Below are 13744 nucleotides of genomic sequence, written 5' to 3'. Positions count from 1 at the left end.
AAGGTCTAGGGTTAGGTTTTTAGAGTTTGTGTTAATTTTATTTAACTTAACTATATTTGATATCAATTAAATATAAAATTAGTCAATTAAGTATGTATATTTTATTATTTATATAAAATTGATGAATTTCGGTTTGTGTTAATCATGTTAGGGTTAAAGTTGCATTAACTATAAATTCTATTAATTAGCTTCAAATGACCCCAATTTAGTTCATAGATGATGTTATTTTTTTGATAGATTTTATGAATTATGGTTTTATTGATTGTGTTTAGGTTTATTAAAATTTTAATATCAAGCCGATGTAACTTGATGAATTTGCTATATTACTAAACTGTCATTGTATTTTGTTGTGTTTTTCATGAAATATACCTTTTATAGTGGAATTATTATGTTATTATGGTGGTACCATCATCGATGTCGATAATGATATCACTTACTATAGAGAAAGTAACAAGTTCTTTAATTTGACATTAGACAGTTTGTTTGTCGAACTAAAAAAATTAGTATGTGGACGCATTTGGTAGAATTTTTTTAAAATTGATGTTAACATTTTTTTTTTATATCGCTTGTATTTCTCTTTGGCTATTCGCTTTATGGCCTTCTCAATATACTCTCGATGATTATAAAAAAAAACATATATTACTTGAAGGATGTTACATGAGGGACATCCAAATTGTTATGTTAGTGTATCCATGGCTAGTAATGTGAGTTTTAATGCAATGTTTTGGTTGGTAACCACAAATAGGTTACAAATATTAGAGCTCTACTTAAATAGGAGATTCAAACAAGAAAAATCCTAGAGTTTGGAGTTCACATAGGTCTCAAGTTACAGTCAAATGACCACACAACCACCATATAATGCTTTTTTTATATATTTATTTTATGCTTTGATAGATGATACAAACACCCTACATCAATTCATTGATAGAAAAAGTTTTTTGTTATGCATGGAGGGCAATGATTTATGGCTTGTAGTGGTTCTAATGCACTATTTTGCTATTATTGATGTGCATTTCCCTGATCGGGTAATGCGGGGGTTTTGAATTGCATTAACACATCCCTCACGATGTCGACACATTTGATGACTTACATGTTGTTAATCATCAAGGTAAAATGGACCATGATTGGTTGGTAATGCATGTAGAATATGTCAATCATTAGCATGCAATGAGAGGTCACATATTTACAGAGTGATATCTACCTATTAAGTTAGAACTCTACATGTCTTGGTATATGAAAATAAAAAGGCGATTCATTACACCACCATGGGAGTGTACTCTTAGACTTCCACGTGATACTCTGCGTCAGTCGGCATGCAATCTGGATAATTGAGAGCCATATGCACCAAGATATAATGATGAACTAGTGTGGATCAATTTTTCTGTAACTTATAAAAATCTTTTCTATATATATTATAAATGAAGATATATTCTTTTGTTATATATTATGTGAGTTTTTTTTAATACATGAGGGTCAGAGAGCCACGACCATGATTCTTAATGACACTAACGATATTATGTGCCCCACATTCAATACTTAGTTCTCATATTGTTGTTCTTCACTTGACAAGGTTGGGGAGCCTGAGTGTTTGAACACTACAATAAAAAAGGATAAGGCTATTTATCGTGCATGAAGACAATGACATGCTCGTGGTTCTGAGGGTGTAGGTCAGTCGACGGGTTAGTTTATTAGACGTAGTTTCATGATGTAATTGAATTAAAGTTATTTATTATAATAAATTGTTTTGGTGCTGTGGTTGAGTTTCTTTAATTAAGAAATTAGTTGGTATGAAATTGCGATTTGTGTTTAATTAGTTGTGTGGTGATCTGTGCTGAAGGATAATTAACTTGTTGTGTTGAGTTGCTGTTTTCAAAATTGTATTTTCTTTGGCAGGGGGCTAAAAGGGTTGAGAAGTGCTCAGACATTGTGTTTTCCGTGGTCGCGCATGTAATATACACGCGCAACTATACTACCCTAAGCCGCGTTACATTGAAGAATATTTTTTCAGTAAAAAAAAAAACTCCCTGGGATACACTTCCGTCCGGCAAGGGAAGATTCCATGGGCGAGATTTTGCCCTCGTTAACTTGGCCACGCAAATAGCCAGCGGGAATGATGAGGATTATTATTGATTTAGAAAATAAGCACGGAGAGAGATGACATCTTAGAAGATTCTGTCAAATATTTGATTAAATGATTTATTTATTTATTTATTGGGGGCGACAAGTCCAGGGGATTGGTAGCTGTTCTTGTGCAAGCTGATAGTAGAATGGAATCAGTGGCCTAGTCAGCAGTGGGTCCCAACCATCACCATCACAGTAAAGAGAAATAAGGAAGTGGTTCATCTGGAGGAGGAGGAGGAGGAGGAGGAGGAGGAGGAGAGTCCTCTCTTTCTCAGATTCGTGCCCCGGGTGGGACTAACCAGAATTAATATAATAAATGTCCCCCCGCCTTTTCTCTTGAAATTGGCAGCTCCCACGTGATTTCTGATTTCCACTTCACCAGGCACGGTGCTGTATTCTTCGACCTGTTAACATAAAGAAGTGAAAAACATTTGGATGGAGGGCTTTGTTTTCCTCCAGCCAACCCCACCCATTTCTTATTTTAAAGGAAAAATATCAAAAATTAAATAAAATCATACTCTAGAAATTAGAGCATAAAAATCAATAAAATTCCATCCATAAATCACGACACGATAGGATAAAATCTCAATATAGAACAAAAATATCATAAAATAAAACTCACACATAATAAAAGTTAAATTTTGTTTTAAAAGAGAGAATTAAAATAATAATAATCTGGATTGGATACAAGTCAGATGAATATTAACTCCATCGGGTGGGTGAGATTATTATTCCTAATAAAATTATCTGTTTTGGGGCGTGACCGTCGAGTATCCCAAGGAATTTTTCCTAGAAAAACAAACATGCGTTATGAGAAAATTGGGATTCCTACGTGGGGATCTTGAGATGCCCCGGCATCAAAGGCCACCTTAGTTTATTTATTGTGACATTAAATAATTTAGGAATAAATTTAATTTGCTCGCATGCATCCATGCATGGTGGAGATCTATTAGATGAGTTATGAAAAAAGAAAAATCTGCCCTTTCTACAGGAAGAGAGAAGCTAAGCTACCTTGATTATATATGTTCTTCGTGAATATTTAAGCTTAACAAAAAAAAGATCTAATTGAGAATCCATTAATAAATTAATGATTGATCGAGATGAAGAGAATGGGTTGGAGACCATGAAAGATGGTTTGGGCTTGCTCAAGAATATAATAAAAACTGTTTTACTTACTTAATTCGATGTTAAATGATCTTAGTAATTAAATCGGTCGAGGTTTTAACGAGTCTTTGTGGTTTTGACACCGCAGGGAGAAGATACACATCGCAAGGAATAGACAAATTAACAGAAGAGCAGCGATATTGATTATTAATTAGACAATTTATACATGGAGATGCTCACAGATTCTCTGCAGCAAGTGTAGCAGCAGGTGGTGAAAAAGGTTTATTAAAATGGACAACATGGCAGGGCATATATATATATATATATATATATATATATTCAATTTGCCCAACTGGAGGACAGGATTAATTCCGGATGCTTTCTGTAGAATCTTAATCTCTTCTTTCCTTGTACTCGCCATATCACTCGTACGTCTGCTCTTCTGCACTCCTTTCTTTTAGCTCTTACTTTCCTTCTTTCTTTTCCTTTTCCTGTATTTTATATATATATAATTTGATTCGACGTTATAATGTTCAATGATCTCTCCATTTACCTCCTTTCAATGGCTGGATTTTCTCAATTTGAACACTCCAATTTCCACTAGGATTTTGAACTTGGATATTTTCGGGGCTGGTTTTTTTTTTGTTTAGGTTTAGAAAAATCATTTTTAATTGTGGTTGATTTAATTTAAATAAATATTTGATTAAAATTATAGTTGGAAATATTATTTAATAAAAAAACATATTAAAAATATTTGGTTAAAACCATTGTTCAAGTTGATGTTGCAACTTTAATTACCAAAAAGGACACTATGTTTTATCTTAATTTGCATAACAATCATAATATATTGGAATAAGACCAATAAAAAAGAAAGACATTAATTTTGGTGGGGTAAATTAATGACCGTCGTAGCATGTGGAAAAAAAGAATTTTTTTTGTTAAACTGAGCTTGCAACTAAGTACAAGCATGTTGATGTTGCTTTTATTAAGATGTAATGGTCCCAAAACACAAGCTTTTTATTTCAAATGCAACCAAAGTAGAAATTATTACAAAAACAAATACATTATCATTCTCTTATTACTCATGTTTCTTGGTTATTATTGTGATAAATGTTATTTTTTAAAGTTTTTTTTATTTAAAAATATAATAAAATAATATTTTTTTTATTTTTTTAAATTTTTAACATCAGCATAATCAAAATAATCTAAAAAATATATAAAAAAAATACTAATTTAAATCAAAAATATCTTCAAAACACAAAAACAAGCTGCTAGTAGCATTAATTTAACTATAAACTCATTCGTAACTTCTTTTGGTACGTGGTAAAAGAGCTTTAGCTAGATTTTGATATTATAAAATTTGCTTTGTGTATGTTTAATTAATTATTTATATTGCTTTGAATCCATGCTTGCCCCCATCTGCTTTGCCGAGGATTGGGAAACAGTTGGCACAAGAAACGTCAAGATATAAAGAAAACAACAAAATCTTCTTTTACAACTTATAGTGAAAGTTACCCTGCAGGTTCTCAGTTTAATTATCACGTCTAGCAGGGCTCCATACTTGTATTTAATTTAATCAAATACACAAAACTCCCCCACTTGAGCAAGTTGGCATGTGTCTGCATCAAACCTCTAATTAACTAGCATCAGTCTGCTTAATTATCATGCTCGCTTCATCATTCTATTTAGCTTTCAATCTAAATTAAGAAAAAAAAATATCAGGCGTACGTGTCGCTGACTCAAGTGAATATTCCTATAACATGTTACAATTAGGGGTCAGTGCCAACCAATCCACGACCTTCATTTCTCACCCTAATTTTCCATGCAATATCCCCGTTTTAACTTTAGCCCAAATGTCAGTCTTCGCTTGATATGATGTAAAAACATCATTTATTAATTATAGATACTGATTCAGTGATAAAAATTTGGATTTAAAAAATTTGTTTTTTCTATAGTTTCAGGTTCAAATCTTGTGGTTGTTCATATAATGGCCACTGAAAGTTTACATAGTCGTTAACTTCAAGGCCCGTGAGATTAATCGAGGTACACGCAAGCTAACCCGAACACCCACACTAAACTAAAAAAAACACATCATTTATTTCTATCTAAGTTTAGTTTTCCAGTAGGGATTGGAGACTTGTGCTCCTTCACGTATCATTAAGTGCTTTAGAGAATTCTTTAAAAGGTATATTAATTTCATCTTTATCGTTTCAAATTATATTATGATAATTAGAAATTTTACTAATTTTAATATTATTGGCAAAGCACTTTTAATCCGATCGAGCAGATGAACTCAATCATCTTATATTGTTTTCACTGCGAAGTTAATTGTTAATTATAAGACGCCAAGATCACTGTTTATTTGTCCTCGATCGATCGGGCTGGAAGTTTGATATTCTTATAGCTAATTCATAGCAAGAATTCAAGATTTTTTTCGTAAACAACCAATGCTCCTGGCCTGCCAACATGTTCATAACAAGGACATTGCCTATCTCCCTGTAATTATTCGACCGAGGAACTCTGGAAATTTGGTTTCAAGTTTCAAGATGAATACCAAATTTAACAGATTCATACACTTATGGCCATCATCGTTGATGTGTATATATAACTTCCATGTGTGATTTTCTTTGTTTGTTTCTTTATTCTTCTTACAGAACCCTTTATTTAATCATGTCAAACCACACTCTCATGAGCGATTCATTCACTAGATAACAACCAGATTGCTATATGCCTATGAATTTGGAGGATCAAATTCATTAACAACATTTTACTCATTTTAGAAGTTAATTATCCTCGCCCAAAACTTCATTAATCATTAGATTAGGCTATAAAAGTTTCCTTGTATGCATTCGCGTTTCTCACATGGTGATCCATTCAATTGATGTCGCCATATCTTCTCATTCTAGGATGTATTGAAACTTCAAGTTTCGTTGCCATGTGAATAAAGAATGATACAGAGCCGTTCGATATTATGGGGGATTTATTGAAACATCAAGCCTCTAATGAATCTCTAATTTTGGAGTGAAAAGAAAAAACACCAGAAGCAAGATTGGCATCCCCCGCTCCTTATCCCTCTGCTCTCTTTTTTTCCATTTAGTTCTCCCCAACGTGTATATGATCTTAAGCGAGATCGATGCAAATTAGCGCGCTTCCTATCGTGCTAATTGTTTGCATATCAAGATCCACACCAGCCCTTGTTTCCCCTCTCTGGGACAAGATGGTCCCGGGGTCCAGCCAAGGTCCGGCTCCACTATGCAAGCCATGGGCTCAAACCAACCAGCTAGTGACCAAACTCACGAGTCAGATCACAGGTGCTGCGCTGTGTAATTATCAAAACGAAATTGAAAAGGCACAAACAATTCATATCCACATAGCATTTGTACAAATATCCTCCAAGAAAAATTACAAAAATAAATGCAGCAAGCATATGTTTTTCCAGCCGAAAATAAATTTATTTTGTTCCTTTTTTCCAAAATGCCAAACAATGATGAAGATACAAGTGATGTTAAGGCGTCATTGGCCCCACAAGTCACGATCGTTTATAACTTCAGCACCAAGTCCCTGAAATTGCAAGCTTCTTTGTGAACTGCTAATGCAGGATCTATATATATATATATAATATATATATATTATTGCTGTAGATGCTGTTTTCGTTAATTTGTTCCATCTCGGGGAGAGCAACTCTCGGTGCCCTTTGCATCTTCCAAAAGCTCTTTCTACCAATCCCCGCTTCACAAGTGCCCTCAGAATTTTATCAACTGCCACTATGAGTCTTCATAAATGGTTGGTCATTAATGACTCGTCCAAGTTGTAGCAAATGATAAGTTACTTCGCCATTGACGCCCACAACACTCACGATGTAACCAGTTTTGTTTTTTCGCTAGACTATTTTAATTTGGATTTTAGGGTTGGCTTTTGAAAAACATTGTTTTGTAGATACACCAAGCTAGTTGAAGATGTATTTTTAAAATCATTTAAAAAATTATTTTGTTCTTTGTATGAGCAAAAGAAAAAAGAAGTCTTGAACAACAATTCAAGACTCATTTGTAACGTTGTCTTGGATCTTGAAAACAATTTTTCAATGGACCACGAATAGCTCGAAACTAACCCTATATATCCGTAACTGGTTCGTTTTTAATGTGATATTTGATATTAATTTATCCTTTAATCAGATTAAATTACATGACAAATCGTAAATTTATTTTTAATCCCTGTATGGATGAATACAGACAGCACATCATAAATATTAAAAACAAATAATTAAAATATAATCCATCAATAAAATATATTTTTTGGTGGTTGGACAATGAATAAAAACTATTTACTGCAATTATATTCTTATTAAAAATATGAAAAACGAATAAAAAATGTTAGCATTAAGGTACAATAATTAAAGTTTTTTTTTAATTCACGACGAGCTATTTACTGCAGTTATATTCTTATTAAAAACATGAAAAACTCAGCTATGAAACATAAAAAATATCATGCATATTGATGGTTTTGTTAGCTTCAGATAATCTAAAATGGCAGTTTAATGTATTAATTCCTTTTGCTTATAACAATAGATTTAACCCAAAATTTAACTGTAAAATGTATGTTTAAAAAGATCAACAGTCGCTAAGATTTAATCCACGAACAAACCCTATCCACCACATATACAAGATTTCATGCTAACATCACAGTGGTGCGCATCTCGACACAAGTTCCCCCCCCCCCCCCCCTTTTCCTTTTTCTTGATATTTCTCTACTCATGATGATAAGTTACAATAACAATGATGCATTGGGTTTGGGAAATTGTTGTCGTGTACTGCTGCAACCTTTTCTTTTCTTTTCTTGAGCAAGCTAGAGTTGCCCATTTGTTAGTCCTTTAGTTACACTATTAATTCTGATGGTTAGATTAATCTCGACAGCCACAACTTTAGATGATGAGAAACTGCTTCAGTGCTGGTTGTCGCTGATATTATTCTGTATAACGAAGAGCTAGGGTTTCCTACAAGAGATAGTGTAAGACTTGCAGACAATCAAATATTGAGAGATCCAGAACCTTTAACTTGCTAAAACTGGACGGAGGACCATAGAATAAATAGACATTAGCGTCGCTTTTGACACCAGCTATTAGCCAGCTACGATGACTGTTCAGACCCAATCTGTTGAAGAAGGGGACGTGGTTTAGCTGTGGACCATTTTCGAGGAATTAGGTATAGGTGTATATAATGTGCGTGCAATGATTGGCAGGTAAGTTTCTGGTTTCCAATGCCTCAACTTGTGGGTGCAAAATTATGGATTTCTCAAAAACAAAATACTAGCGCCTCAAAAACAAAATAGTAGGGTCCCATTTTGTCCATTAAATTTACGAAGCGACCCATCTTGCATAGGGCACCCTACATACTTGTCCAGTAGCAATGAGGGGCTATCATTTTGGTCCACAATGGGAGAATGACAGTTTAGGAACCTGTCCACTCGTGAAATATTAAAATTATAGGGAATTTGGCCTGTACTGGAAAAAGCACCATGGTTCTTTTCTGGGTGGATGAATCTAGCTCTAGCTGCATTTCTGGCGGGCAGATACTGCACACAGCTCGCTCTTTACATCTTTGTCCCACTGACTACTACTGTTACCCTCTAAGGCGATAGATATTTTTAATTTCTTTCTGCTTTGTTTCCTGTGCTATAACGAGAGAGACAAGACATCGTGTTAAGATATTTAATTCATATAAAAATGAGGGATTTTAATTACTTGGAGTCATTAGTGTTAAAGGCCAGAAAGGGTCCCACCTGTTGTCCAAATTAAGATATTTTTTACAAGATTATACATGTGGAGGCAGAGCTTAATGAGATGTATGTAGATATTTTATTTTATTTCATTTCATTCATGTGGGATGTTTATACTAACTTGTATATATTTTAATTAATTTTTATAAATTTTAAAATTAATAACCAGATAAATCTCTAGTGATCATCAATATTATCAATTACAAGATTCAAACTTGAAATTACAAGAAAAACAAACTTTTTAAATTTAAATTTTTACAAGTAATCTACATGCTACTAGATGGTTGTATGGGGATATTTTAAATCGTTCCAATAGCATGTTTTTGTTTTTTTTAACGAGAACAAATAATATTTGGTGTGGAAATCTAAGATATATTAATCAATTAATGATATACTAATTTGATCTCGCTGTCCCTTCTTTTCATGGTCCATCAAAGTTTTATTTTGTGCGTAAAAACGAAATTGGAATCGCTATTATTAGAGAAGGAGGGCGGGCCGTGGCCCAGTAGCTGAAACTTAAAAAAAAAAATTAAACGAATGCGGGTGGGTTGGGTTTTGACTGAAAGCCCATTAAAAAGCTCTGATTTGGGGTCAGTCTTTTCTCAACTCAGCAAATATTTAGCCCTGACTATAAACATGACTGAGGAGCCCAAACCAAGCCATCGTTTCAAATTTCACATCAAAACAACGGCTGCTTCATTGGATATTTAAAAAATAAAAAATAAAAATATTTTAATATATTTTTAAATAAAAAATAATTTAAATTTCATCGCAATCATCATCCCAAATACACCCTCACCTCACCTCTAAGAATTCTAGTGTGGCTAGAACACTGGCTTACTTGACGAATAAATTGATTAGAAATTAAAACTTAAGAGTTTAAAAACTAACATCCCAGTTCCTAAACAGAATCCAAACTAATAGAAGAGATATTCGAGGAGAATTTCTTATCTTTAAGCTTTTTATTATTTAAAGTGATATGCATAAACTAATAAACAACAAACCCTAGCTACCTATACCTTTTTCTTCTTTCTTTTTTGTTCCTCGGAGCCTCCCTCTCTCCTTGATCACTCTCTATACTGAGGAATAACAACAGAAAGAAAATATATGTATATGAAGACAGCTCTCTTCATTACATGCATTTTGGCCACGCTGGCTGTGCTAGCAAACAGTGCGCAACATGGATCACCTCCAAAATCACCAGCACCGGCACCATCAGTAGATTGTAGCGATGTTGCATTTGACATGTTGGATTGTGTAACCTATTTGTCAGATGGCAATGCGGAGAAGCCCACTGATTCTTGCTGTGCTGGGTTTGAAGCAGTGCTTAGTCTGGATGATGATCAGTGCTTATGTTTTGCATTAAAGCACAGTGCAGATTTTGCCGGCGTTGCAGTGAATCTTACTAGGGCTGCAGCTTTATCTTCTGAGTGTGGAGTGTCTGCTCCTCCTCTTAGTAGATGTGGCAGTGAGTGATTTAATACTAGCGTGTTTCATTTGACTGGAATTATTTATAATCTTTTTAATAATTTTTTTTATTTAATGATCTGCTTGTTCTGCATGAACGTAGTCTCCGTGCCTCCTTCCGGTGCACCTGGTACGTTTTCGATTATGTTTTTGTAATATCAATCTGAAAATGTTTCATCTTTCTTTCTTTTTTTATAATAATTAATAATCTGAAAGATCTACTTTGTGTGTTTTTATTTATTCATCGAGTAAAACACCTTACCTCTAAACAACGAATTCAATTTGTGAAAACGTGGGGTGCTGCAGAACAAGATTATTATATAACAGTCTCGTAATTATATTATCATGACCGATCGATGACCGATGACATTCAATGATTTCAATCTGTTATAAGGAGTTTAACTGTTAATCTTTGTTATAAGCTTGAACATTTTTTTTGTGTGGCTAATGTTCATGCAGCTAACACTCCATCGATCCTCTGCACCAGAGCCAGCTGCACCATCTCCTGTTTTAGAGAATGACCAGCCTTCAGCCCCAGCTCCAGCGCCATCGAACAGTGATGATAATGGGAGATCAGCAGCAGCTCCAGCAACTAGTGATGTACCAGCACAAGCACCAGCAAAAGGGACGGCATGTGCTGTCTCTGCACCCTCTTCGGTTCTTATTAGCTCCGCTGTTGCTTCCGCTCTTTCTCTCTTTCTGTGGATTTGAAATACAAGATGTTGGCTTTCACCATCTTGTTTTTATTGCTTAGGTTCTTGTTTAGTTTTGGACTTATTGGATAGTATATGCCTTCCTGTTCTTGTTCTGTTAAATAGAAGATCTTTGGTTTCTTGAATTTGATTCAGACTTCTTCTTCTTTTTTCCCTTGATTGGGGAAATTTGAATCCTCTTGAGCTCCCAAATTTTTACTCGGCCCCTACGAATCCGGTGCCAGTGTATATATACTCGAGGGGGGCAGAAAAGCAAGGGAAAACGGCAGGCATGGATGGTATGGCGTGAAGATAACTAACCAAAAGTTCGGTTTGTGTGTGTGCGTATAATTTTGATGTACAAAAATATTGTTCATTTAAATATCAAATGAAATATATGTGTTTTTTTTAATATATTATCTTATAAATTTAATAAATTATTAACTTATCACATTAATTTATCGTTTACTAGTTTATCAAAATTCTAGCATGCTAACCTTCAACCTTTCCAATCAAGCAATTAAAAGTGTATATCCCATGTGATATTTCTTTTGATAGATGAATGCAGCCATGTGACGACCCTCTTGGTAATACTTCTTTTGAATTATCAAAACTATAATTTTAAAACATGATCTAATCTGAAAAAAAAAACTCGGTGTAATTTGATGATTCAATTGATCCAGTAAGATTTGATTAAAAATCTCATTAAAACCCGTTGATTTTAAAATAAAAAAATTAACTTAAACAACTTATAAAATCAGTTAAAATTTAAAATCTAGATATTGAACTGAACCGAATCTCAAAATTATGATCAAAACGATATAAAAACTATGATAAGAACTCAAGTACATACTGAAAAATGCATTAATTAATGTTACAAGTACAGAATAAGACTTCATGAAAATTGGCATGACGTTAGCAATTGCGCATTAATATTACTCTAGAGCAGTTAGCATGTATTAAATAGATGGCCCGTATTATATCACGGGCATATTTTTGTCCAAACGTCAAAATTATTATAAAAAATTAAAAATTGATAGCAGGAGAAAAAATAAGGTAAATATTTTATGGGCATAAAATTTATTAATGATTTTATTCAAATACATGTAATTATAATGACTACCATAATATATATAGTCATTATATTATGATAATATAGTCAAATTATTAAATAATTGATTATAAAAAAATTAATTGAATAATTTTCATGAGACATACAGCTAATTTAATAGAATATCAATAAATATGTCATTGAATTGTGTAGATAACTACAAGTTATAAATGGTTTAATGACACTAGAGGCAATGGCGAAACTATGGTAAAAGGGAACAATTAATTTTTTAAAAAAATATTTTTTATGTTAGAATATTAATAATACCTTAACAAATTTAATTTTCTTTGTTGGTTAATAATTAACTCAAGTAGGCTATTGTTAACTTATACATAATTTAATATATAATATATATATCCAGTACATTTTAGTAATCTTTTTCTCTTTTTTTTCATTAATTAACTGAAAGTCTTTCTTCTTTCCTGAAAGCTACTATTCTTGCATCTTTCTCTTTTGCAAAATTTCTTTTAAGTCAGCAAATAACCTCTTATGTTTTAGGTAAGTTTTCTTCATCTTGTTTTATTTGTTTTTATTGTTTAATTTTAGTTTTATTCTTTTATAATTAGTTATTGAAAATATTATGATTTATTATAATTTAAGGGTTTGTTGAATTAATATGTGTATTGGTAATATTACATGCATATGGATATGAATTGAAATGGGTTTTGATGAATTGATAAGTATTTTGCTATGAATTTCATATTAAAAATGGATGGTGATAAACTTATTAATGATTAAAAATAAAGTATAGGACAACTCAAAAAATTAGGGATACAATAGAAAAATAAAAAGTATATTTAACATTTATGTTTAACCAACCTGTAAAAAATAATAAGTCAACAATAACAATATCAATTTATCACGGCAATCATTTTAAGTTATGGTTTTAGCTACTGTCTATCATGTCAGCATAGAATTGTTGTCAAGAATTTCACCGATCCTTGAAAGATTTAAAAAATACAAGCATTGAACCCACTCTCAACTAAAAATAGATGAATGACAATTTGATTGTATATATTGAGAAAAATATATTCGATGAGATTAATAATAAAGTTATTATGAAATGGGTTTAAAATATAAAAAACTCGAAAAGAATAATTATAATGTAAGTTTTTTCATTTTAAAAATATTCTTAAATTAATTTTGTTTGACATGAGTTAATACATATATTTCAAATTAATTTTTCTATATAATACATATTTATATAATACATAATATCAAATATTGGTTAGTAATTTATTTTTTTATTTAAAAAATCTTAGCTCTGCCATAGTTGATTATGGTTTCTATTATATCGATTTCTAGCAAAAATATGTTTGTGGTTTCAATTTGAGCAACCCTTATGATTTTTCTGTTACGCTGTAAAGGTCCTTTCATAAAAAATCAACCTAATTTTCTATTAATTTTACTTTTAAAAGTATGGAGGGATGTGAGTCAGATTTTTAATTGCTATAATTTTAGGGAAAATGATCAAAAA

At 32.4% G+C, this 13744-nt stretch overlaps 1 protein-coding gene across 1 annotated transcript; it reads left to right on the top strand.

Annotated features, from left to right (window-relative positions):
* Window positions 1-10110: 10110 nt before the first annotated feature.
* LOC133690543 (non-specific lipid transfer protein GPI-anchored 31-like) lies at window positions 10111-11175 on the top strand. Its single transcript, XM_062110769.1, has 3 exons — window positions 10111-10465; window positions 10568-10594; window positions 10952-11175. Exons 1-3 carry the CDS (start codon window positions 10111-10113, stop codon window positions 11173-11175), a joined length of 606 nt encoding a protein of 201 aa, XP_061966753.1.
* Window positions 11176-13744: the final 2569 nt, after the last annotated feature.

Source organism: Populus nigra, chromosome 4, assembly GCF_951802175.1.
Source record: "Populus nigra chromosome 4, ddPopNigr1.1, whole genome shotgun sequence".
Lineage (NCBI taxonomy): Eukaryota > Viridiplantae > Streptophyta > Magnoliopsida > Malpighiales > Salicaceae > Populus > Populus nigra.
The sequence above is the reverse complement of the archived record's forward strand: the minus strand, read 5'-3'. Positions and strand labels throughout refer to the sequence as shown.

Bases quoted from the DNA above. Each gene is read 5' to 3' on its own strand.
- LOC133690543 (XM_062110769.1), top strand. From the start codon at position 10,111: ATGAAGACAGCTCTCTTCATTACATGCATTTTGGCCACGCTGGCTGTG. The intron at 10,466-10,567 runs GTGAGTGATTTA...GCATGAACGTAG, and splicing joins TCCTCTTAGTAGATGTGGCA to TCTCCGTGCCTCCTTCCGGT. The intron at 10,595-10,951 runs GTACGTTTTCGA...CCTCTGCACCAG, and splicing joins GCCTCCTTCCGGTGCACCTG to AGCCAGCTGCACCATCTCCT.